The 26,198-nt window shown below is 37.4% G+C and overlaps 4 protein-coding genes and 1 long non-coding RNA gene across 5 annotated transcripts; 4 read left to right on the top strand and 1 right to left on the bottom strand.

The window, feature by feature from the left end:
- Positions 1-26: 26 nt before the first annotated feature.
- On the top strand, positions 27-2,065 carry LOC132066676 (uncharacterized). Its single transcript, XM_059459926.1, has 2 exons — positions 27-336; positions 1,810-2,065. The coding sequence occupies exons 1-2, from the start codon at positions 114-116 to the stop codon at positions 2,046-2,048; spliced, it is 462 nt and encodes a 153-aa protein (XP_059315909.1). The 5' UTR covers positions 27-113; the 3' UTR covers positions 2,049-2,065.
- A 7,984-nt stretch (positions 2,066-10,049) lies between these two features.
- On the bottom strand, positions 10,050-11,075 carry LOC132066675 (uncharacterized). The gene is made up of 2 exons (XR_009416905.1): positions 10,967-11,075; positions 10,050-10,374 (listed from the first exon to the last, which is right to left on the bottom strand). It is a non-coding gene; the product is annotated as an uncharacterized LOC132066675 (long non-coding RNA).
- Positions 11,076-14,491: 3,416 nt separating this feature from the next.
- On the top strand, positions 14,492-17,311 carry LOC132067422 (pentatricopeptide repeat-containing protein At1g62260, mitochondrial). The gene is made up of 2 exons (XM_059460645.1): positions 14,492-15,014; positions 15,382-17,311. The coding sequence occupies exons 1-2, from the start codon at positions 14,608-14,610 to the stop codon at positions 16,991-16,993; spliced, it is 2,019 nt and encodes a 672-aa protein (XP_059316628.1). The 5' UTR covers positions 14,492-14,607; the 3' UTR covers positions 16,994-17,311.
- A 4,333-nt stretch (positions 17,312-21,644) lies between these two features.
- On the top strand, positions 21,645-23,524 carry LOC132066094 (uncharacterized). The gene is made up of 2 exons (XM_059459479.1): positions 21,645-21,787; positions 23,184-23,524. The coding sequence occupies exons 1-2, from the start codon at positions 21,685-21,687 to the stop codon at positions 23,522-23,524; spliced, it is 444 nt and encodes a 147-aa protein (XP_059315462.1). The 5' UTR covers positions 21,645-21,684.
- A 254-nt stretch (positions 23,525-23,778) lies between these two features.
- Positions 23,779-25,855, top strand: LOC132067421 (uncharacterized). The gene is made up of 3 exons (XM_059460643.1): positions 23,779-23,883; positions 24,566-24,724; positions 25,535-25,855. The coding sequence occupies exons 1-3, from the start codon at positions 23,791-23,793 to the stop codon at positions 25,631-25,633; spliced, it is 351 nt and encodes a 116-aa protein (XP_059316626.1). The 5' UTR covers positions 23,779-23,790; the 3' UTR covers positions 25,634-25,855.
- Positions 25,856-26,198: the final 343 nt, after the last annotated feature.

Here is a 26,198-nt window from a genome sequence, read left to right as displayed (position 1 = left end):
CTATCCCAAATACGTATCATTTTGCTAAATTCTTTTGGAGCAATTCAGTGGGCAATTCTAGCAAATATTGGGTGACTTGGACAGCTTTATGTTATCTTCGGGAGGAAGGTGGAATGGGTTTCAAGAGCTTGCAAGATGTCTCTAAGGCTTTGTTCTCAAAACTTTGGTGGAATTTTAGGACCAAACAATCATTATGGAGGATGTATATGAGTAACAAATACCTTAAAAAAGAACATGCAGTGACTGTTCAGTGGAAAAGAGGGACATATATTTGGAGGAAACTGATCCAGTGCAGAGACATAGTAGAAAAGGAGATTTGGTGGCAAGTGAAACAAGGTTACTCCTACTTTTGGTTAGATAATTGGACAGGCTTAGGGGCATTGTACCAAATACTACCTTCTGATTTCAACATAGACAAAACAGTGATCCAAACAAAAGAAATGGGGAATGGAGAAGGATGGGATGAAGAAAGGCCGAGGGAACTATTGACAGGAAACATTGTGGATCATATCATACAAAGTGTAAGCCCTCCATCATATAATGATACACTTGATAGGCCATATTGGAAATTGGATACGAGAGGCAAATTCACAATGAAGATCAAGCTTTCAATTTAGTTAGACAAAAGGAGGAACCAAGTATCTTGTACGCAGAAGTTTTAGATTAAAGGTTTGCCAGTAAAGATTTCTTTCTTTATCTGGAGATTATGGAAAGCTAAGGTGCCATTAGATGATGTAGTGAAGAAATGGGGTATTCAGTTTCCTTCAAGATGTTATTGTTGTGAAAATCCAGAAGTGGAAACAATTTCACATGTCTTCTTACATTCTGCTACTGCTCAATTTATATGGAAGGGGTTTTGTAGACCAATGGGCATAATTATTCAGAATTTACAATTGAGCCGCATTGATTAATCAATGGTGGGATACTCCAGTGAGCATCCATGTTAAATACATTTTTCAAGCTATACCGTCAATTATTCTGTGGGAACTATGGAAAAGGAGGAATGCTATTAAGCATGGAGGAAAGATGTCCAAAGTTAAATTAATGTACCAGATTATGCACACCATTGTCATGTTCATGAAGGTGAGAAGGGCAATTTTAAACATGCATCTTACAAGTAGCACAGCATCGATACAATCATTGCGTAACTACGGACCAAAATTAAGGTAGTTCAAGTGAATTGGAGGCCACCTGACAGGGGATGGATCAAATGTAACACAGATGGAGCAGCTAGAAGAAATCCTGGAAGAGGATCATGGGGGTTTTGTTTGAGGAATGAGAATGGTGATTTGATTGCTGCCAAAGGAATTAACAAATCAAGCTAGCACTAATACTCAGGCTAAAGCAATGGCTATTCTACAAGCAATAAAGTATGTTGAGGAGAAACAATTTCAGCAAATACTTATTGAAACTGATTCCTTACTCTTGATGAATTGCATTCTTAAAATCTGGGAAGTACCTTGGCAAATTATTGAAGTAGTGGAGGAGATTTGGAAAAGAATGCAAAATAGAACTTTTAAAATCACTCATATCATGAGAGAAGGGAATCAGTTAGCTGACTACTTGGCCAATCTAGCATTAGATGAAGGGGAAGTGGATGTTGAATCATTTCAAGAACTAGGAGCTAAAGGAAGGGGGCTCATCAACAATGATAAATTGGATTCGCCTTACTTGAGGATCAAAACATGCAGGAGATAGCTGGGTGGAAGAATGGAGGAGAGGAAAATTGGGTTCTTTATGTTCAAATGCCCCTAGGGCAGCAGAACATGAGCAACATTGGCTTAACTAACTTTGTTTTTTGTTTTGCAGGACTACATTTGCAAGAGAAAACAAGAACCCAAGATTTTTCAATAATACAAATAGCCTGTACAATCATACAAGTGGGTTACAAGAGAGTAATTTGCACTTGGACCAGTTCAATAAAAGTGATTCGGTGTGTGGTATTAGCGTCGTATGATGCTCAACCTATTGAATCATTGATATTGAGCTACCAAATGCAAAAATACTCTGAAAAAAGACTCAAACCAGTGAAACAACAACAGTTATAGGCATCATACAAAATGGATACAAGCAGCAAGGACAAAACAGCTCAGAATAGAGAAACCACCAAGAGAAATAGCTACAACAGCATATGGAAGCAAGTTCACAACAAAAGAAAATAATTACTCACAGTGAGAGCAATGGGGAAGACGATTTTACAATTCCGGATCTAGAACATATCGGATATGGAACACAAGAACTAATCATCGACTCCATCGAGCAAGCAACATGGAGGTGAAGGCGCGAAGACGGAACAACAACATCAACTCACTTATTGAAGAATGCATACTCCAATTAAGCAATTCAACAGAAAGAAGTGGAGAAATAGCTTAATAAAGTTGATACTTCAATAAAAAAGAGAGAGGACAACTCAAGATCTACACCTGTATCTCTCAACAAAAGGTATCAGCAAAAGAGGCACTTTCCAAAATAGGGTTTCTACACCTAATTTGGTCGGACATCACTTAGCTGTCTCTTGGCTTTGTTTTATTTTATTGTTTTTTCCTTTTCTCCATTCTGTAAAGACTTTTCTTTTAGATTATTAAAATAATAAAAGGAACTACTAGGTGTTCACCTAGTAGTGGTTAAATAAAATAAAAAAAAACTCAAGTATTAACTTTTAATAGTTAAAATGAAAAATGCATTACTTAATCATAGTAAAGTTATAACTAATCATATAAAAGACATATTGATGCAGTCCACACTGATCAAGACATGTTCCAGCCATCCCGGCCATTCACTAGGAGTCAGGCTATGGTCCTTCATGGTGTTCACCTAGCTTTAGAGAAGGAGTTTGCGTTTCAGGAGCCGTGGACACTGCCTAGCCCGGGGAAGCAGCCTATGGACTTATTTGTGCTAGCCCATGGACCCACTTTGGAGTCCCATGCGTGTGGCTAATGATTTGGAGCCCTGTGAGGCCATATTTTAAAAGCCAACTTGTGGCTATTATTTTAAGGACCAGGTGTAGACTTTACCTATATAAGCTACACTTAGAACTATTTCTGATTTTTAACCTATCTTGAAATATATGAATATTAAACTTTTCTCTCTAGTTGAGACTTGTGATTTGGTGGACTCCAAATTGTACAACCTTGTTTTGATCATTCAATTTGCAAGAGATTGTTATTCTCTTGAGGATTGTTGTATAAGATAGGTGCCTTTGATCCTTTTGGAAGGTAACTAGGACTAGTTCTTCTAGTTATTGTCCAATTGTTTATCAATTGTGTCTTCTTTCTATCTTCTCTTTATTTTCTTGCATCATTTGGTTTCGTAGAGCGTCCTATAGATTTGTCCCTACAAATCTAGTCCTTGTTTTGTATCAAACTTTATTAAAAAAAAAAAAAAAAAAAAATCTGTTTTGGACGAATTTCTTAGTGTTCTTAGGGTTTAAACTTCTTGATAGTTGTTGTTTTGGATGAAATTCGTGTTACTTGGAGTATTTGGGTGTTCTTGATCCGTGGTGAATCCGATTTTTGTGTTTGAAGACTTGTGTTCTTGGATGTTCATATGTTCAAGAAAAAGTTCATGAACTATTATTTCTAAAGTCTCAAATCGTTCCATTAGTTTAGGTGTTTTGGGTGATCCATGGTGATAGTTGGAAACTAGACATCAAGATGGTCATTTTGGTATATCATTTGAAATGTTTTGAATACTTGTGTTCTTGAGTGTTCATAAATATTTTGTGAATATTCATGTGTGTTCTTGATAATTTCAGATTTACTAACTTTGTTTGATCTAATTTTGGTGATAAGTTAAGCTTTCAAGGTGTTAGGGAGTGTGAAAGCTATTTCGGAAGTCAAAGGGACTAGTCAAGAGTTAATTCCCAAGGAGTTGGTGCATTGAACCCCTCCAAAACGTGGAGAAGGGGGCTGCACCCATTAGGAGAAGTAAAAAAATCAGTTTGGGTGTGAGAAAAGAGTGTCCAAGTTCCTAATCACCTCTTGGGAAAACGAGAAGTCAAGTGTGCAAGTCCCTAGTCATCTTTTGGGAAGACGAGAAGCTACATTGAAACTTGTAGTAATTAAATTCCAAGACAAGTTGGTCAAAGGATATTAATTAGTAAGACTTAGGGGTCTGCCTTTCACGTTTTAAGGGGGGTTGGGAAGCTTCTTAATCCTTTCTTTGTGACATAACTTCTAGCTAGTATCCATTGAGTAATTACCTACTCAAAGTTTGCTAGTTCTTGAGCTATAACTTCTTTTGTGCTAATTCTTTTCAAACTTTTCTCGTTTTGATTCATAGTGAATTGTTTGACTCAAGTGCGCCACATTTAAAAGAGTCGTCCGACTATAGAGTCCCCATAAACTCACTCTAATCCCGAAAAGGTAGCAGCCTCTTTTGTCTACTGAAGTGATCGAAAAGGAGTTGGTCAATTCCGAGAAAGCCAATTAAACAAGTCTGAGTGAACCAAACCTTTTACATTATTGAGGGAACCGAGCGCCACCCAAATAAAGTAAGGGTGAGTAAGGTGATTTCGAACCTTAACCCGTTTCTTTAAGATTTGTTGTACAAGTACAATGGCGGGAGATGAAATTGTTGCGAGGCACAAGAGGAGTGACTATAGCCGACCTTGGGCAAAGAATGAACAACATGACAACTCAGTTGACGGCTAAGATAGACGGAGTGGAAACAAGGATGCAAGCCCTTGAATAAGGGGGAGTACCACTGGTTCCAGGGGACACCGGTTCTAGTACAATACCACCGGAGCAATTTAATGAGGTGGCCCGTCAACAAAGAATGAGGGAAGAAGCTGCCCGTAATGCTCGTGCTACGGGAACTCCTCAAGTTCCTAGAGTTCAAAATCCCATACTTCCGGATCCTCATATTCAAGTGCAAGTACCTCCTATGAGGGCAAGGAGAAATTTGGTCCAAGTTGATGAAAATGTTGAGGTCCATGACTTAGAACAAGCCGAAGACGAGTTTGATCAACAGTATGTTCGGAGAGCCCAAGAACAAAGGGGCCAAATGAGATATAGAGGAAAAGGAGGTCAAGGAGCATATGTTGGGAGAAATCTTGAGCATGACTATGGCAACCATGATGATTATCCGGATCTGGTCCGAGGGAATCAAGGTAGAAGGGATACTAATCTTAACAATGTCAAGATCACTATTCCACCATTTAAAGGAACTAGTGATCCGGACAAGTACATCGATTGGAAGATTCGGATTGAGAGAATATTTGACACAAATGAACTTTTGGAGGAGCGGAAAGCGGTTTATGCCATTGCCCTTTTCAAGGCTATGCTTCTACATGGCGGGAATCGAGAAAAGCGAGTTCGGAGAAGACATGGTTTACCGGAACATCTTACTTGGGGACAATTGAAACATGTCATGGATGCTAAGTATGTCACTGCCAAGCATCGTCAAGAGCAACTCCGAAGGCTTTATGAATTGAAGCAGGGTTCTAAGACCGTAGAAGAGTTCTATGATGAGTTTGAGAAAGCAAGAATGGCTCTTGATCTTGAAGAAGATGAGAGAAGCAACTTATCATCCGATTCAAAGCCGGGTTGAATCGAGAAATCTCATCTCAATTGAGGTTACTCACTTACTATACTCTTGATGAGGTGTTCCAAGCGGCTATAGAGGAGTAAAAGGGGTCAAGGAGGACAAGACATTCAGATCGAGAGGAAGTGCTAATACTACTCCACGGAGTAGGGGTAAGATTTGAAGAGTCCAAGTTCGAGTGCTAGCCGTGATGTTAAAAGGCCACTTGAAAAGAGTCCAACCAAATCTGAACCAAAGGACTCGGAGGTAAAGCTCAACTCAATTCTCCTAGTGCTTCATCTATTCAATGTCATAAATGGGGGATATGGGCATATGGCCAAAGAGTGTCCTACTCGGAGGACCATGCTTATTCTTGATGATGGCAATCGTTCAAGAACAAGAAAGTGAACCAGAAGATGGAAATGAAAAAGAACTTGATCATGATCTTGAGAAGCTTGAAGGAGAAGAGAGGATGATCTGCCCGAAATGTTTCTTGTGGTGCGGAGAAACTTGAGCACTATAAGCTTGGAGAATGAAGAAGATGTGCAAAGGGAGAATCTTTTTCATGCTAGGTGTAGGGTAAAGGGGAAGGTTTGTTCATTGATTGTGGATGGAGGAAATTGTGCTAATGTTGCTAGCCAAACTTTAGTTGAGAAATTAAAGCTGCCTACATTGAAACATTCCCGACCCTACCGGTTACAATGGCTCAATGAGTGTGGTGAATTGCGAGTTACAAAGCAGGTTTTGGTTAAGTTCAAGATAGGAGCTTACCAAGATGAGGTAAAATATGATGTGGTACCAATGCAAGCATGCCATTTACTTTTGGGAAGGCCGTGGCAATATGACAGTAGCCGCGATTCATGATGGCCGAGCCAACACATATGCGGTTCAAAGTGAAGGTAAGAGTCTCATACTCAAGCCTTTGTCACCAAAGCAAGTGATAGAGGATTATCGTCGGATGAAGGAGTTGAAGGAAGCGGCTAAAGGTAAGGCTAGTATTGTGACTGATCCTAAGTCCACATCACCACCGCTGGGTAACGAAAAGGTATGTGCAATCATGCGCAACCTGGGAGAGTACTTCAAAGGTAACGATGAAAACAAAATGATGATTTTCCTAGTGCATAAAGGTATTCTCTTGAGTTATAGCAATGATTTGTCTAATGCTAATCAATTTTCAAGTTTTGTTGAGAATCTTTTGCAGGATTTTGTGGATGTATTTCCCGAGGAGATGCCAAGCGGACTGCCTCCCTTAAGAGGAATTGAGCATCAAATAGATTTTGTGCCCGGATCCCAAATTTCGAACAAACCAGCCTATAGGTGCAATCCGGAAGACACCAAGGAACTCCAAAGGCAGGTTGATGAGCTTTTAAGCAAGGGGTTAGTGCGGGAAAGTTTGAGTCCGTGCGCTGTTTCGGTCATACTTGTGCCAAAGAAAGACGGAACGTGGAGAATGTGTGGCGATTGTAGAGCCGTCAACAAGATCACGGTAAAGTATCGTCATCCTATTCCTAGGTTAGACGACATGCTAGATGAGTTAAGTGGTTCTTGTTGGTTTTCTAAAATTGATCTTAGGTCTGGCTACCATCAAATCCGAACGAAACCGGTGATGAATGGAAGACCGCATTCAAGACCAAGTTTGGTCTCTATGAATGGTTAGTGATGCCATTTGGCCTCTCTAACGCGCCGAGTACTTTCATGAGATTGATGAATCACGTGCTTAAACCATTCATAAATAGGTTTGTTGTGGTTTATTTTGATGACATTCTTGTGTATAGTAAAACCGTGGATGAACATGTTGATCACTTAAGGCAAGTCTTTGATGTTTTGAGAAAAGAGAAATTGTATGCTAATCTGAAAAAGTGTGCCTTTTGTGTTGAACGTGTTGTTTTTCTTGGTTTTGTTGTGAGTGCTAGTGGAGTTGAGGTCGATGAGTCAAAAGTAGAAGCTATTAGGGATTGGCCTACCCCGTCTAGTGTTACTCAAGTGAGAAGTTTTCATGGGTTGGCTAGTTTTTATATGAGGTTTGTGAAAGACTTTAGCACCATAGCAGCGCCTTTGACTGAGTTGATAAAGAAAGAACAACCGTTTGTTTGGGAAGAGTCCCAAGAGAGAGCATTTAAGGAGTTGAAACATAGGCTTAGTAAGACCTTTGAGATTGAGTGTGATGCTTCAGGGGTCGGGATAGGTGGAGTACTAATGCAAGAGGGGAAGCCTCTAGCTTTTTTTAGTGAGAAACTTAAGGGGGCAGCTTTGAACTATTCGACATATGATAAAGAGTTGTTCGCCTTAGTGAGAGCTTTAGCCCATTGGCAGCATTACTTGTGGCCGAAAGAGTTTGTGATTAGAAGTGACCATGAGTCTTTGAAACATCTTAGAGGCCAAGAGAAGCTGAATAAGAGACATGCTAAGTGGGTTGAGTTCATGGAGAGTTTTCCCTATGTGATTCATTACAAGAGAGGGAAAGAGAATGTAGTGGCCGATGCCTTATCTAGGAAGTTTTCCTAGCTACCACTTTGACTTCTAGACTTTTAGGATTTGAGAGCATAAAGTCTATGTATGAGCACGATCCTAAATTTAAGAGCATTCGTGAGGATCTAGTGAGTGGGAAGCGGGTAGAGAAATATCGTGGCATGATGGCTATCTTTTAAGAAGGGGAGGGTGTGCATACCCATGTCCTCGTGGAGGGAGTTACTGATTCGTGAGGCACATTGTGGAGGTTTGATGGGTCATTTTGGGGTGGATAAGACCTTAGGTATTCTTGAGGAGCAGTTTTTTTGGCCTAAGATGAGGCGAGATGTGATGCAATTTTGTGGTGCTTGTTTGGAATGTAAGCGAGCTAAGTCTAGGTCCAGTCCCCATGGTTTGTATACCCCTTTACCAGTTCCTACTAGCCCGTGGATTGATATATCTATGGATTTTGCTATGGGTTTACCTCGTTCTAGGGCTGGTCATGATAGTATCTATGTTGTTGTGGATAGATTTTCTAAGATGGCTCATTTCATCCCGTGTAAAAAGTGTGATGATGCGCAGCATGTTACTTCTTGGTTTATTACTAATGTGTTGAAATTGCATGGCGTGCCACATACCATTGTTAGTGACAGGGACACGAAATTCTTGAGTCATTTCTGGAGATGTTTATGGGGTCCACTTAGCACCAAGTTATTGTTTTCGACTTCTTGTCATCCTTAAATGGATGGACAAACTGAAGTTGTGAATCGTACTTTGGGAGCTCTACTTAGGGCGATGACCAAAGGAAAATCAGGAAATTGGGTTGATCAATTGCCCATCATTGAGTTTGCTTATAACCGTACGGTGCATAGAATGATAGGGAAATCTCCTTTTGAGTGTGTGTATGGTTTTAACCCCTTGATTCCATTGGATTTAATCCCTTTGTCTCGAGATGCTATTTTGAATGTCAAGGTACAAGCGTGGCATTCATTGCTTAAACTTCATGCTAAGGTGAGACAAAATCTGGAAAAGGCATATGCCAAGGTGGCGTCCAAGGTGAACAAGGGAAGGAAGAAGTTGGAGTTACAAAAAGGTGACTGGGTTTGGGTGCATTTCAGGAAAGATCGATTCCCCAACCAAAGAAAAGGAAAGCTATCAGCGCGAGGAGATGGACCATTTAAAGTGTTGGAAAAGATTAACGATAATGCCTACGTCATTGATCTTCCGAGTGAGTATAATGTTTCAAGCACTTTCAATGTTTCTGACCTAGTTCCTTGTGTTTCAGGTGATGCAGTTGAGGGTGAAGACACGACGATTTCGAGGACGAAATCTTTCCAAGAAGGGGAGGATGATGCAGTCCACACTGATCAAGACATGTTCCAGCCGTCCCGCCATTCACTAGAGTCGCTATGGTCCTTCATGGTGTTCACCTAGCTTTAGAAAAGGAGTTTGCGTTTCAGAGCCGTGGACACCGCCAGCCCGGGGGAAGCGTACTTATGGACTTATTTGTGCTAGCCCATGGACCCACTTTGGAGTCCCATGCGTGTGGCTAATGATTTGGAGCCCTGTGAGGCCATATTTTAAAAGCCAACTTGTGGCTATTATTTTAAAGACCTGGTGTAGACTTTACCTTTATAAGCTACACTTAGAACTATTCCTGATTTTTAACCTATCTTGAAATATATGAATATTAAACTTTTCTCTCTAGTTGAGACTTGTGATTTGGTGGACTCCAAATTGTACAACCTTGTTTTGATCATTCAATTTGCAAGAGATTGTTATTCTCTTGAGGATTGTTGCATAAGATAGGTGCCTTTGATCCTTTTGGAAGGTAACTAGGACTAGTTCTTCTAGTTATTGTCCAATTGTTTATCAATTGTGTCTTCTTTCTATCTTCTCTTTATTTTCTTGCATCACATATGCACTGGACTCATAAGTGTAAGCAAACTTTTATTTTACATAGTTGTTATCATGACTATTGATAATTTTGTTTCAACATGTAAATATATCTAATTGAGGAGCCAAAGAATATTTATGTTACAAAAATGGATAGAAGGGGAAGAAGAAAGTAAAATATATAGAAATAGAAAGTTTTTATTATCTCGCATTAGCCTTGTTATAAATTACATATAATAAAATACTGAATATCAGTTATTATAAGAGAAAAAACGGAACCCCAACATTTTTTCATTGTTTCTTTTTTCCATGAAGTGTTGGTTATTCAATTTGTTCCCTCATTAGTTATTGCAATTTGCTTTTTAGGAGACACATGTATTGAGCAAGCACATACACCCATTGCACAACGATACGGAGGAAATCCACCACAAAAATCCTTACAATCTGCATCTTTGTGACAAAAACAACAAAGTTTGACGTTTCTTGCTTCAACCTTTGGCGAAACACCTGTCAAATTCAAGAATTTATAACTAATCATATTATGTATACTTTAATGCGAAATACATATTCTATTAGGGACACACATATTTTTTACGAAATCTCTAGCGTAATTGTTTGAAAAGGTGCTTGTCGAAACTTATTTTCGATAAATATTTATAGAAAATTTCGGATTACCAACAAAATTTCGACAAAAACTTTTGCGAAATATGCATATTTTTAGTAAGCAAATACATCCACAATTTTATTTTTCTATATTAAAAAAAGTGTATCTATAACAACTCACATAAAATTCTTGAAACAAATAATTAGACATGAAAGTGATCAAGAAATGACAAATAATTTGAAACAGGTTGATTGTTTAGTAGGTACAACTTATATACATAATCTTAATTCTACAAGAAAATCTTTTGTTTATTACTTTGTCCTCCCTACCAATGTATAATTTCACCTCAAAAAGTTAAAATCAATACATACACGAACATAATCTTTTAATACAAGAAATATGAAAAAGGAATTTGTGAAAAACTCAACAGGATGGTGTGATATTCATATTTTGAAAATTAAAATAAGTATGCTATTTAGAAGGCAAAAAACTTACAAAGTGCTATCGCCATGAACATAAGAAAAAAAGTCACCACTTTCAAAGCCATATCAAAATAATTATTCTAATGCCAAAAGCGTACTTGAAGATAATATGTGAAGGTGTGAAGATAACATTTTTTTTCTTGTATTTATAATATGTTTAGTTGTCAACCTTAACAATTATATCAGTAAATTTAGTTCTTTACCATCAATGTTAATAGCCAATTAAATAATATTTAATAAAATGGGCAAGTATGAACTTATCTCTATGAAAGACACATTAATTACTTATCTCTATGAAAGACACATTAATTATGATGTTGGAAATCAACTTTCAAATTTGACCTGAAGTTTGATTAAAACGGTCAACTGAAACTTTATTTTTGAACGGTATGTGTTTCATCTGATGATCCAAGATAATCTTAACAAACAAATCAATGAATTTAGTTACGTTTTATTTATTACGTCTTGTCACGACCCAAAAATTATAAGTCGTGATGGCACCTATTTCCCAACCAATAGTAAGACAATCTCAAACAATTCTATAAAGTAAATAAGCGGAAAGAAATTAAGAGAAAAGTCGAATATTCAAAATACTAAGTCTTAATAATAGAAAGTGTTGAAACATAATTCAAAATCCACCCAAGATTGGTGTCATAAGTACAAGAGCCTCTAGTAATAGAAAGTACAAGTCCGAAACTGCAAATACACTGTCCAAATACTAATAAAAAGACAGATTACTAAAAATGATAGAGGGAAGAGGGGTGCTGCGGAACAGCCAGACAGCTCATTACGATCTCGTAATAAACTCGGTAGGAAGTCACTCAACCATGTGAAATCCACTGGTACTTGGAATCGAATATGCACCACAAGAAGTTTGTAGTCTGAGTACGGAAAGCACGTGTACTCAGTACATCTCATAAACCGACAACGAAAGAAGTAGTGACGAAGTAAAATAGAAAAGACTCTTTTACCTTACCAGATACTTAGCCTCACAACCGAATTATGACCAAGTACAGAGTATAAAAGTACCACTTAAGCCACTTACCCAGATAAATAGGTAACTAGATAGTCAAAGAATCATATAAGAAGTCAATCACATGATCAATTAAGGACGGGTAATGAAAATGGAATGCAATCAGTATGCTCCGTATACACAAAGCTTCTGGGACTATACGGAAGGTGTGACCCATGGGGACCGCTAAGTCTATATATCACCCAAATTGATCAGATCTCCCAGATCACACCGAGTCAAGGCCTCCGAAGACCTAATCGTGCTCTCAACCGTAAAGGTCAAATACCATGCAATATAATATAACCTATTACAGACGTGCAACCCGATCCAGTAATAAACATATACGTGATACAACATATAAGAGAATGAATATCTCAACATTTGGACTAATAGCCAACAGTTTAAGTAAACTCATCAACCATCTAGACTTATTAGCCACCAATTCCATCATGTTTACCAATACGTTTATCATGAGTCTACGAGGTTCTTAAGAATATCAACACAGACAAATCAGGTATAAACATGTAGTACACAACAGCTAATGCCCATATGTTTGACATTCTTGGGTCACGACCCATATCTACTGGTACATCACTACCCATCACATAACACCGAAACTCGTACCAATGCTCGTCACAGCACGGGTACTTTACCCCCCTTAACGCTCTTACCCCTTTATTGCTCCATTTTTAATCTTTATTTAACGAAAACGTCCTTCAAGTGAAGTCAAGTTTTAATATACCTCGAATGTCGAGCAAACGTGCCACGAACCTAAAAAATCACCTTTCCTTTTCTCAGAGCCTCGGATCGATCCTAATCTATCAATTACGTAATCTACATGAGTATACTAGTTCGTAGACACCCATATCGATATACTTATATTCCGAGTCCAAAAAGTCAACCCCAAGCTCTCATGGGCAAAATTGAAATTTTATTAAAAATCGATTCACCAATGACTTAATTAGTCTAAATTCAGAAAATCACCCAAAACCGTCCATTAACTGGATCCCAAATCAAAGAAAGGCTTAGTTTCAACTTTAGGGCCAAAACCCTAATTTACCCTATCCAAATCATGATTTAAATAACTAACTAAAGTGAGGAATATGGAAATAACATCAAAATTAGGATTAGAATATTACCCCTATAGCTCAAACGAGCCAAATTTCTTTGAAATCACTCCAATAAGAGCTCTAGAACTTGAAATATGAAAATACGAAGTCTAAGTTCGAAATGGGAATTAATACACTTTGCAGCTTGATCCTTCTACGCGACTGCGAGAGAGGGCTCGCGATCGCGACCCTGACCCGGTCTAAACATCGCGAACACGTCAAGGGTATCGCGATGCCTAGACATGACCCTGTCTAACACCAACTCCTTCTTCGTGACCGCGGCGGTCCACTTGCGACCGCGAAGGTCTCCCTTCCCCACCCTTCTTCACCAACATGAAGGCGTCCTCTCAAACGCGAAGAAGGACACCATGACCAAGAACTAGCAAACTTCAAAGTCTCCACGAACTTCGATTCAACATTCGAAACTCAGCTGAGACCCTATGAACGCAAACCAAATATGCATTTCAGTCATAAAACGCGCTGTGAACCTGCTCGCACACTCAAAACATCAAAACCGGATCGTCTTGACTCGATGTTGATTGTGGTCATCTTCAAACTTAATTAGTTTCCAACCCAAGGTCCCAAATGCACCCTAATCACCCGGGACTCGAACCGACTACTTAACTAAGTCATAAATCACGTTCCAGACCTAATGAAATCGACAAAATTTCAATATAGACCCATTACCCCCCGATGTTGATTTTCGTCAAATTTCATTTTCTTAATTTAAGAACTTCCAAATTTGCTAAAATCTAATCCGAAACTCACCCGATTGCCTTGAAAATTGCGCCACCCATCCCCTCAAGTCGTAATGGCCACGATGAAGCTGCAAGAAGGGTATTTAAAAAAAAAAAAATTAAAGGCATAAAAGGACGACTAAACGGGTCATTACACGTCTCAATTCCAAATGAATTTAGTAGAATATTATGCTAATATTTGGTAAGCACAATTTAAATTACGGACATCATAACCAACATATATAGCAAATTAAAATATTTCTAACAAGAATAGACAAGTATTTTATGAACTTTTCAATTAAAGACAAAATAAATTGTGATCTACTTTGATTCAAAATTTGGTTAACATGTTCTCTCACTTTCTTTTTAAGAATAAGTGTTCTCTTCTTTAATGATCGGAAATGACAACTAAACGGATCAATGAATCCAAAAGCATATTACAATAGTTAGATCACCATCTTCGTCGCGGTTTACATATTACGCTTACTTCGTTTATTTTAATTTTTTTTTTATAAAAATTCTTTTAACTTATTTATTTTAAGGTAAAAAAAATTACAACTTCACGACTTTATTCTTATTAATTTTAACCTCTTTTAATTAATCAATTTTATGAATATTCTTTTTAACAAGTTATCTAAGATTAAAAAACCTAATTCTTTCCATACATTGGTTCGTTCCACAAGTTTACCACCGTCAGAGAACGTTCATATGTTTTACCTTAGATAATCTATTAAATTAAAAAAATCTTCTTCAAACTTTCAACTTCACAATTCAAATTAAATTGAAGTCTCCAGCAATGTCACTTTGGTGGCGAAATATAAGCAGCTTAACGAGATCACTTAACAGGCAACTAAGCCATCTCTATTGCAAAGATATTACACCATATATTATTGCTCAAAACTCAGGTCATTTAATACGTTATCATTCATCATTGAAGCACAAGATTTCTAATGTTCCTCCGGATATACGTAAAGCAAACAAGGACATCACAAATTTGATTCGAAATGGTCGATTAAATGACGCAAAAAGATTATTCAATAAGTTAACGAATCGAAATACAGTTACATGGAACTCAATGATTAGTGGGTACGTGCAACAACGTGAGATTGTTAAAGCACGACAACTGTTCGATGAAATGCCTCATAGAGATGTTGTGTCTTGGAATTTAATGGTTTCTGGTTATTTGTCCTGTCAAGGGAACAGGTATGTTAAGTTTGTTCTCTGTATCCTGTAATCATCATTCATTGAGAAATAATACTCCCTCCGTTTCAATATGTTTGTCTGGTTTTGACCTGACACAGAGGAAAACTTTTGAATCTTGTGCTGATTGTTAACTAAAGATATAGGTACCTTTAATCTTGTGAGTTGGAATTAAAGAGTTAAAAAAGAAAAGATGCATTCTTTTTTAAACAGACTAAAAAGGAAAGTAAGACAAACATTTTGAAATGCAGGGAGTAAGAGTTGGTGACGGCAGTGGGTTTTCTTCCCCTTGAGGGGTTCCCACGTAAAATTGTGTGTTAGTTTCTTTTTCATTGTTCTTGCTTTCATATATGGTTGTCTCATAACACAGGTATTTGGAGGAGGGTAGAAACCTGTTTGATGAAATGCCTGAAAGAGATTTCATTTCTTGGAACACGATGATTAGTGGGTATGCTAAAGCTGGGAAAATGAGTGAAGCATTGGAGCTTTTTAACTCTATGCCTAAGAAGAATGTTGTGTCGTGGAACGCGGTGATTTCAGGGTTTTTGCGTAACCGGGATGTGAAAACTGCTGTTGAGTATTTCAAGAGAATGCCCGAGAGGGATTCGGCTTCGCTTGGTGTGCTCGTATCGGGTTTGATCCAGAATGAGGAGTTGGATGAGGCCGAAAATGTTCTTTATGAATTTGGAGAAAGCAATGATGGGAAAGAAGATATGGTTCATGCTTATAACACTTTGATTGCTGGATATGGTCAGAAAGCAAGGGTTGGTGATGCTAGACGCCTTTTTGATAAAATCCCATCTTGTAGTGATGAAGGAATTAGCAGAAAGAAGAGATTTGAGAGAAATGTGGTATCGTGGAATTCGATGATCATGGCTTATATCAAAGCAGGAGATGTTGTTTCTGCGAGAGAACTTTTTGATCAGATGACGGACAAGGATACATTTTCATGGAACACAATGGTTTGTGGATATGTCCATGCTTCAAATATGGATGAAGCATCAAACCTGTTTTCTAAAATGCCAAATCCTGATGTACTATCATGGAATTCAATTATCTCTGGATATGCACAGACGGGAAAGTTGGAATTGGCACGTGATTATTTTGAAAGGATGCCCCACAAGAATCGGGTTTCTTGGAATTCAATGATCTCTGGGTGTGAAGGAAATGCTGACTATGAAGGAGCAATAAAGTTATTCAGGGAGATGCAACAGGCAGGAGAGAAACCTGATAGACACACACTCTCTTCACTTCTAAGTGTTTATGCTGAAACTGTGGCATTGTTTCTTGGTATGCAGATTCATCAGTTAGTAACAAAGACTGTTATACCAGATATACCTTTAAACAATTCCCTAATAACTATGTACGCAAGATGTGGTGCAATACATGAAGCAAGGACAATTTTTGAAAATATGAAATTTCGAAAAGACGTAATCTCATGGAATGCAATGGTCGGAGGATACGCATCTCATGGTTTTGCATTTGAAGCCCTAGAGCTTTTTGAATTGATGAAGTGCCTTAAAGTGAGGCCAACTCGCATTACATTCATTTCAGTTCTGAATGCGTGTGCTCATGCTGGTTTAGTGGAACAAGGTCGGTTATATTTTAGATCTATGGACTCTGAATTTGGCATCAAACCTGAGGTTGAGCATTTTGCCTCTCTTGTGGATATTGTTGGTCGCGACGGACAGCTTGAGGAGGCCATGAAAGTGGTTAACACTATGCCAGTGGAGCCAGATAAGGCTGTCTGGGGTGCAGTATTAGGTGCTTGTAGGGTGCACAACAACGTTGAGTTGGCTCGAATAGCAGCTGAAGCGCTAATGCGCCTGGAACCAGAGAGTTCAGGTCCTTATTGTTTGCTATATAACATGTATGCCGATGCTGGAAGGTGGGATGATGCAAATGAAATCAGAATTTTGATTGAAACAAATAATATAAGGAAGGAGCCCGCTTATAGCAGGGTGGGCTCAACTTCCTCATAGTGATTTCTCAAATTGTAAATTTTGATCACACGATGAATTTGGATCGAGTTGGCAATGTTGGGGTTCAAATCAATAGATGGAAAATGTGGTGTGCAGTATCTTGCAGAGAGTTTGCAGTATTCTTGCTTGGACTAATAATACAACAATGCTGTTCAATGCAAATAGATGTTTTGGAGCATTTAAGTTTGCAGTTTTAAGTCTTCAAAGAATTGTGCATAGCGAATAAGAGTGGGCCAAAAGCTTGTTTCATGAAGAAACACCACGAACACATGCATGGACTCTACTGATAACATCACATGATCACCAGGTTCGCTTACCTTAGTCTTCTCACTTTTTTGTCTTCAGTAATTATTTGTGTCTTCTTCATTCAATCTCTCTCGCTCTCTCTGGTAAACTATTCAATCTTCTTGTCTTTGCATCTGGCCTTAACTTCTATAGCATTATGCATTGAGATAATAAATAATTCATGATGCTAGAAATTGGGGATGTAGATACTATTAAGCGACTTAAAATGTTTTTGAGATAATCCTATAATTGATTAATGGGAAGGGTCAAATTTACCCTCCAACTATTGTTTATAGTTTAGATTTGCCCTCTGTTAAAGTTTTGGTTCATATTTACCCCTCCCGTTAGGAAACTTGTTACATTTGCCCTTATCACTAACGGATTGCTGACTAGGAGTCCTTATTTATCCACATAGACGCCATGTGTATATATAATTTTTCTTTTATTTTATATCATACCAATTGAATTTGCCATGTAATTTTCTTTTCTTTTTTATATAAAAAAATTACAATACCTAATCTTTTCTTCTCCATCAAACCACCACTTCCCCTTCTTCCTCTCCGCCACTGTCACCGCCGTCCACCACCCTCCACCGCCATTACTTTCCCGCTTTTTTACCCAAACCCAGTCTAATTATCCCAACCATAAAGTGAATGGAAGCCAAAATTGACGAAGTGCCATAATCTCCAGAACCAAAATTATACTGTCGAGTCGAAATAAAATATCAGTTCATTTTGTTTTACAAGAGGATGTGACATAAGACCATGTGACATATAGGTTAACACATAAACTGAGGATGATTATCATTCGACAAAAATGAATGAGAATGGCGAAATAGAGTGAAGTTCTCAATCAAATAATCTCCATTTAACATGCTCTGACAATTATAACTATAATTACTTTTGCACTTAGACATCTGAATAAAGTAAAAACAATTTATCTATACTAAAACCAACTAACAGAACATTTGGACTAGATGAAGGAAGGAGTTATGCTCATTTGTGGACTTCTATAAAAGAAGAAACTGATAAACCCCTTATGCAGTGGATCTACTTATTGAACAGTGTTACATTAAGTATTTCCCTTATTTGAGGTCGTTGGACGGCCGTGATTGTGGCTGCGAGGAAGAAGGGGAAGTGGTGGTTTGATGGAGAAGAACATTAGGTATTGTATATTTTATTTTATTTTTAAATAAAAAAGAAAAGAAAACTACATGGCAAATTCAATTGGTATGATATAAAATAAAAATAAAATTATATATACAAATGGCGTCTATGTGGATAAATAAGGACTCCTAGTCAGCAATCTGTTAGTGATAAGGGCAAATGTAACAAGTTTCCTAACCGGAGGGGTAAATATGAACCAAAACTTTAACGGAGGGCAAATCTAAGCTATAAACAATAGTTGGAGGGTAAATTCGACCCTTTTCCCTTGATTAATCTACCTTTTGAGTATTTTGATGTGGATTAAGATGATCAAGAACTACACTTTCCTTGTGATGTCTCAATCTTGTGTAATTGGATTCTTACTGTTACAAGAAAAATGTAAAACTTTTTTTACAGAAAGAAAGACAAAAAGAAAAAGTCAAGCCTATTAGGACAGAGGGAGTACTTCTACGACTTACATTTCTACTGAACTGCTTTTTTATTATACTTGCATCTTGAGTTCTGTTTTATTTAGTTTTTCCTAAAAGTCAAAGATATCCTAATCCTTCTTCCCTTGTGATTAGCTTTTCATGAACTGGAAAAGAAACAAAGAACATTTGAAGAAAATAATCCAAGAGTTTTTTTTTTTTTTTTTCTGTATACAGACAATTTACAAATCTGTTGGAGAACTAATTAGTTCCTAATCTTTGTATAAAAGTCTAGTGGAGCATAACCTTTATTTGCACTTTTTTTCCTGATCTTGATGGTTCTTCCTCCACAATTATTGGCTTTTTATTGTTTACTGGAGATTGATCATGTCATTGTTCTTATTCATGTTAGGCACCCTGTTCCCTGACATCAAGCATTTCCACCTGAACAATCAGAAAAGAGATCAAAGCTTGTTAGAATGGAGGACGTTAACATCGGTGAGAATGCTCCAACTCCCAGATGAGCCTGTGGGGTTTGAGGATGATACTGAGAAGCTAATTCATCTACTGACTAGAGGAACACAGAATTTGGATATTATTTCTATTGTTGACTTGCCTACTCAGGGAGACAACTTTGGCCACAAAGAGATTCAAAGATTCTTCTCGTTGATATTGAGAGTGGTGTGTGTACTATCTCGGCAACATATACTATTAGTTGACATCTTTGGGCAAGTCACAGGTGTTAGGCGCCATGTGCATCCCAGTGACGAAATAGATGATATGTTTGCAGATGTTTGATAGGCAAAAGGCATCTCAATATTTTGGATAATATATGGGAAGTCGAGGCATGGGATGAGTTAAGATTTTGTTTTCCAATTGGTGGAAATGGAAGCAGAATTATGTTAACAGGTCGACTTAAACAAGTGGCAGAGGAAGTCATGCGACATAATTGTCTTCGATCCCCGACTGCAGTCGAGAGTTGGAAATTGTTGCAGAAGTATTTGAAAAGGAAATTTGCCCCCGAAGTCCAGGTGCTGGACTACAAGTTGCACAATATTGTTGTTGACTGCCTCTTACAGTTGCCTTGATTGGCGCAATCATTGCAAAGAGAAAAAGGAGCGTCTCAGGGTGGTGTGAAGTTGCAAAAAAAAAAAACTTGAAGTCCCATGTTGGTGTAGTTGAAAATGTAGGAGCTTGACAGTAAAATTAAGTTAATGCTATTTACCAAAAGTTAATGCTATTTACCAGTTCATTTAAGACATTGTCTTCTTTGTATGGGTAGACTTCTAAAATTATATCCCTAGTGATGTTACTCTGGATGGCCGAGGGTTTGTTCAATGTGGTGATGAAAAAATTTCCAACTTAAATTTTTTGCGTTGCTGTCATACTTCCAACATTTCATAGCTAACGTTTGAATTGGAGGGAGGAGAAAAGCTAATACTGGTAGAACATCTCAAATATCAATCACTATGTAAATGCTTTACTTGGTGGTGCTCTACAACACAATCTACGATTATCTATATGCTGCACAAGTCCATATCAATCCCGATGTAAATGCTTGACTTGGTGGTGCTCTACAACACAATCTATATGCTGCACAAGTCCATTAACCCAAGCTCCCATTAACACATTCTCATTGGGATACTACTTATATATGCAGTGAGTGTCAAGAAGATTATATATAGGCATTGATGCTAAAGTCTATGAGTGTTCGAGAACAGTAAAATGATGAACTCAAAGTAAATAAAGAGAGATGGAACGATTTCATTGATAGTCCATGTCTATGATTGCTGACCTACTTGCATAGAAAAAATATAATGTCCTATATAATCATAAAGCTTAAAAGTGAATGGCGGAGAGAGTTGTGTAGTTGTTAATGTAAGCATGCAGTCGATGAAGGGGAAGGGAAGTGAATGTTATGCTACTGATGAGGTTTGAACACTTCACCTTAATTGTAGAAGGCAAAAAATTCACCAAGTGAGCTAGCTTTCAATTACAGGTGGATTAGTTTGGTGAAATCGTGACTAAAGTTTTTCAAAAGTGGCCGATAGTCCAACCTTGTGAGTTGATCAAGAGATGTGTCATAAATAATATTTGTTTGCCCAAGTTTTCAAAATCTGTTTATTTTGAAAAATACTTTTCAAAAAAAGACTTTTGGTGAGAAACAATTTTTATTTGACCAATTAATTTAAAAAGCAATTTCGAGCGGTAATTGACGTTTGACCACTACAACAGACAAGTGGAAAAAAGAATAATGGATAAAAGTACTATATTTTGATTGGAAATATCAAGACAAGATCCTTAACTAGTAAGAGTACCGTGTATTATATGAATCTTGTTAGACTATTTTGAGTTTTTGATCTTAGAACAGAAACTCTTACTACCAAATTTTATTGAGAAACTGACATAAATAGCCATCCATTAAAATAATAGCGAGCAAATAGATATATATATATCTGTGTGTGTGCGCACGCGCATATATATTTACACATACACAGTTGTGTATATTTTTTGTATATTTGACTAGCGAATGTAAAATAATTTTTGACCTACGGGTTAATTGTGTAACTTGCCCTTTATTTGCCAAACGTGATCCATTTATCTGCACCCACCCACCCGACAATCCGTGACCCGACCCAGATCATGGACCCAAAGAAAACAGAAGATATTTATAACTAATTAGAGATAACATAACAACCGGTAAAACTGTTGCACGGTTGCTCCACTTTGAGCCACTCAACTCTCAAATTCTCAAATAACTTCATTGCTTCCCTCTTTCTTCTCTCATTCATAGCAAAAAAAAAATCAGCTTACTCTCCTGTAGAGGTAAACAATGGCTTCAACTGGTGTATATAACAGCCTTTTATACAAAAGTAGAGCATCTTCTTTGATGGGTATCTCTTCTTTTCCTTTGATGGAACCAAGAATCAGACCAGGTTAGTCATTCTAAAGTTCCTCAACTAGAAAATATCAAAGTGTGCGACCATCTCATCTTAAAGCTTAAGCAGCTAGAAAAAGGCACACCTTAATTATATTATCAACAGTATCTTGGCCTTCTCATTTACCTTCATACTTAAACTAATGTCACTTAGTGAATCTCAATCCCAAACTAGTTGAGATCAAACTATATAAATTCTCTTAAGTTTAGAAGATTCTATTTTTATGTGTTTGTGGTCGATAAACCACAAGTCTACTTCTTTATATGGTTTGGACTTTGGACCAACTAATCTTTGGGAAGCTCACACAGGCAGAGTTAAGTTTAACAAAAAATAAGTTTGGTTGCTTTTGCTCAGTCAAGCTGGATTATTCAATTTGGATTTTCTATATGAATTGCTTTGTATGCAGAAAAGCCTAAGGAATTATCATATCGCATTTCTGATCTTGTAGAGTCAGTAGCTATTGTTGTAGGAGTAGGACTAAGAGATAATATATATATTTATGATTCAACAGTGTTCCTTACCTCACGAGAATGGTTTATCCAGTGAGAAAGAAGGTTCGCTTCAAGTTAGCATCGTTTCTTCTTTTTTTATTCGGGTCAGCTTGCACACACCTCGACAATTCCATTGAGTACTTGCTAGCTTCCACTAGTATAGGTGCCAGGTAACTCTGTCCACCAAGGTTTAGGCTAATGGTCAGAAATCACCTAGTACTTTTTGCCTCCATTGAGATTTGAACCAGTGGCTTCATGCTTATTCTCCCACTTTATTGACCATTAGTCCACACCCTTGGATGCTAGCTTCAAGTTAACATCTTTGCGACGAGGAGAGGCTTAATTAGATGAGAAGCCGATTATGTTCATGCGTTGTTTCTCCAATCCTTCGTGACGTAATTTCTCCCTTTCTCTTTTTCTTAACAACGGTGGTCTCCGGATCAGCTTGCGCACACCTCAATTACTCTTGTAATTCTTGTATACCATGATTATGCGAAGCAGCCTAGAGGGTCCTCTGGAGATTCTTTAATCTCCCAAATCTGATGTGTCATATTTGATATGCTACTTTATATGAAATTAAAACAGGTTCAGAATAGATTGGTGAATTCATCCATCAAAATTATAGTTGTAGGTGATCCTATGCCTATAAAGAGCGTACATAAAAATTCAATCAATATGCAATAGAGTTTATTTCAAGAATATGAGTGTTTCCAACAAATATACGTTAAACAAATTCCTTATCATGCTGCTTACATTTGTAAATGTTTTTCATATGATTTTTATTGTTAAATAGTGTTGGAGATCCATTGAGTTATGGAGGAACCTTTCAAGTTCAACTTTCAAATTCAAGTTTCAATTGGTTGATTGAGAAATTGTCTGTTATACTTTTGTCTGGCTTGCAGAAATAACCTATTCCCAGAGACATCTCAGAGTAGGAACTTCCCCTTTATTGAGGAATGTATCCTACAACATGGGCATGAAGAAAGTTCCACTTATGATCACCAGAGCCAGCTCAAAACCGAGTGAAAACAGCGAAGGAGCTCTTGGCCAGAATAAGGCAAGTTTTGTGCTTGCATTCTCTTTTCTGAATTATGCACATGATGCTGCTGTTCTGATTGTTACGTCATCAGCTCATATAACTTCTTCCTTTTTATTTATTACTCCTGCAATGACGAAGAAACTTTCTAATCATCTTCATTTAACAATGTCCTCCACGTTGAATTGTAATTTAGAGCTAGAGTAAGGTTTTCAGCCCAGAAGGAGAAAGTTGCTTAATCTAGTGTTAGAAATAAATAATGCTTTTGAGCGTTTTTATTTATTTTGGAGATTAGGAGTTATTTTTACTTGAATTTCTCTTACCAGAAAATTGTCTTAGGAACTTAATAAGCTGGTTAGTGATTACGAAGTAACATATTTTCATGTTTTAATTATGCTTTTGAATTCTGAAACTGTTTGCTTTGTTTAAAATATGTCCTATTTTATGCTTGGTCATTCAATGATTTGTTGCCAATGCAGACGCCATTTGGATATACGAGAAAGGATGTTCTATTGATTGGAGTTGGAGTTACCCTTCTAGGCTATGGCTTAAAAAGTGGATTGGAGGTACTTCTATTTGTTTCTTTTTTGACAAAAGCTGATAATACTTCTATTTGTTTCTTTTGCTCTTTCGATGCCTATTTACACTGTTTAGCTTGAAATTAGTTGAGGAAATGAGTTCTTATATGGTCTTAAAAATCCTCCCCTCATGAGCTAGGTTTCGGCATTGAGTTATGCCCAAGGATCATATTTTCACATGGTAGCAGAGTTAGAACCCTCGATTCCTGTTATTATGTTTCTCAATGTTGGGTCTTGTAGTCCACATTCAAGTTAAGTCCTGAGCATGTGGGAGAATGTTAAATCCAACACTAGTTGAGGAAATGGTTGTGTACAGTCTTGGGCAATCCTCCCCTCGTGAGCTAGCTTTTGGTGTTGAGTTAGGCCCAAGGGCCGTATCTTGACATATATACATATGGTTCCTGTTCTATTTGCGAAAAGCTATTTGGTTCATAAATTTAGTCTATAGGTTACCCTTGTTATTGCTGCTGTATGATGTGTTCCCTATCCAAGTGAATTTTTTTGCTATCTAAGCTGTATACAAATGTTGCAGTTGTGTGAACTGATTTCTGACAATCCATTTTTTCCTCTCATATGCTTCTATTTTTTCCCTGTGTTTGTGAGTTGGGAAGTTTTTCTGTTCAATATATACTCTTGTCTGTAATAACTCTGGTCCAAACATCTTATGCAGTTCTTAGGATTTGACCCTTTACAAGCTGGAAATGTAGTTCAATTAGTCCTGGTTTTGGGTCTAACAGTTGGATGGATCTCAACATACATCTTCCGGGTTTCAAACAAGGAAATGACATATGCTCAACAATTACGAGACTATGAAAGCAAAGTCATGGAGGTGTGGTATTTTTTACTAACATTCAAATAATCTCTCTCTTCTATTTACTGAACAGCATTTAAAGAACCATACTCATCAGATTCATAGAGATTAAAAATTACAGTGAACCCTCCTAAGCTCTAAGTAGTTAGCAAATGTCACACTAACTTTAACCATATTTATGTTTATTTTCTTATGTCTACCATTTAATTAAAAAACAAACAAGGTTAAGTGATTCTTTAATCAATTTACTGCTCTTGCAACTATTATCTTTTTTTCTGTTGTGAATATAGTTGAGTGATTTTATGTCTTTTCTAAAGCGAATCAAGTTAAGACTTCATAATAGAGGGACATTTACCTGAACTAACCCTATAAAATGTAGCACTTCATGTTCCATCGAATTGATCCATTCTAAAACTCTAGATAGTTCTTCAGCTGCTCACGACACCCCTTAATTAGATTGTATCATGTTAGGGAAAAATAGAGCAGCATTTTCTGAAGCTGGGATTCACATGCTTGTCACAACTCACAAGCTGAAGCTTTCCATATAGTTTTCGTGCAAAGCTGGGCTGTTGGTCTAACTTAAAAAATTACTTCTGGGGCTTAATATTTATTTAGGATCTCACTTTGATGAAGCTTTGAGGTATCTTCCTCTGTAACGGGGTTGTAAAATTGTGTCCCCGACCTCTTTTATGCATATTGAATCATTTGAAATCAATTTCCCCTGAGAGTTCGTTCATCTTAGGGATTATTGTCATTATTATGATATTTCTTAACAAATTTCTCTGCAATTGTTCTATGGGTTGAGCCTTAACTTTGTCCGACTTGCAGAAACGGTTAGAGAGCTTAACAGAAGCAGAGTTACAAGTATTGATTGAGCAGGTTGAAGAAGAGAAGACCCGCCTGGCTAGTGGTGAACAGGTCAAATAGATATTGCTTTCCTCATGACCCCTTGGACCTTGTTATCCATGGAAAATAGTCTAGACAATAAGGAAGTCTGTACAATAGTCAACATATGCTTGCGTAACATCTGATGATCATATCCAACTAGATAAAACAATTCTGGAAAGGAGGTTTCCCTAGGTGGGAGTTCATGTTCTGTAAATTGTTTAGGATTTTATATAAATACGTGATATACGAACTATTATCCATTGCTTGTGCATTCATTGTTGCCTTTTCTGTTCAAGCAAGAACATAAAGGTGATAAAAACAATTTATTGCCTGTGCATTGATTTTTAGCTTTTCTATTCAAGCAAAGAATGGAAGAGTGATAAAGCAGCTATTTCGGAGACCACATGGTCATTTCGTATGTCCACCTTAGACTTATGCAGTGCTTAGATACATACCGATAAAAAGATGGATCTTGGGTTCGAATCTCAAAAGATAGTTCATGGGGTGAGGAATTGCCCCAGACCTTATAAGGAGGCAATAACCTATAACCTTAACCGATGTGGAGACTAACACCTCCATTCCTCGCACGTTGAGGACTGGATAT

Source organism: Lycium ferocissimum, chromosome 8 (assembly GCF_029784015.1).
Source record: "Lycium ferocissimum isolate CSIRO_LF1 chromosome 8, AGI_CSIRO_Lferr_CH_V1, whole genome shotgun sequence".
Lineage (NCBI taxonomy): Eukaryota > Viridiplantae > Streptophyta > Magnoliopsida > Solanales > Solanaceae > Lycium > Lycium ferocissimum.
This window is presented reverse-complemented; position numbering and strand designations above follow the sequence as displayed.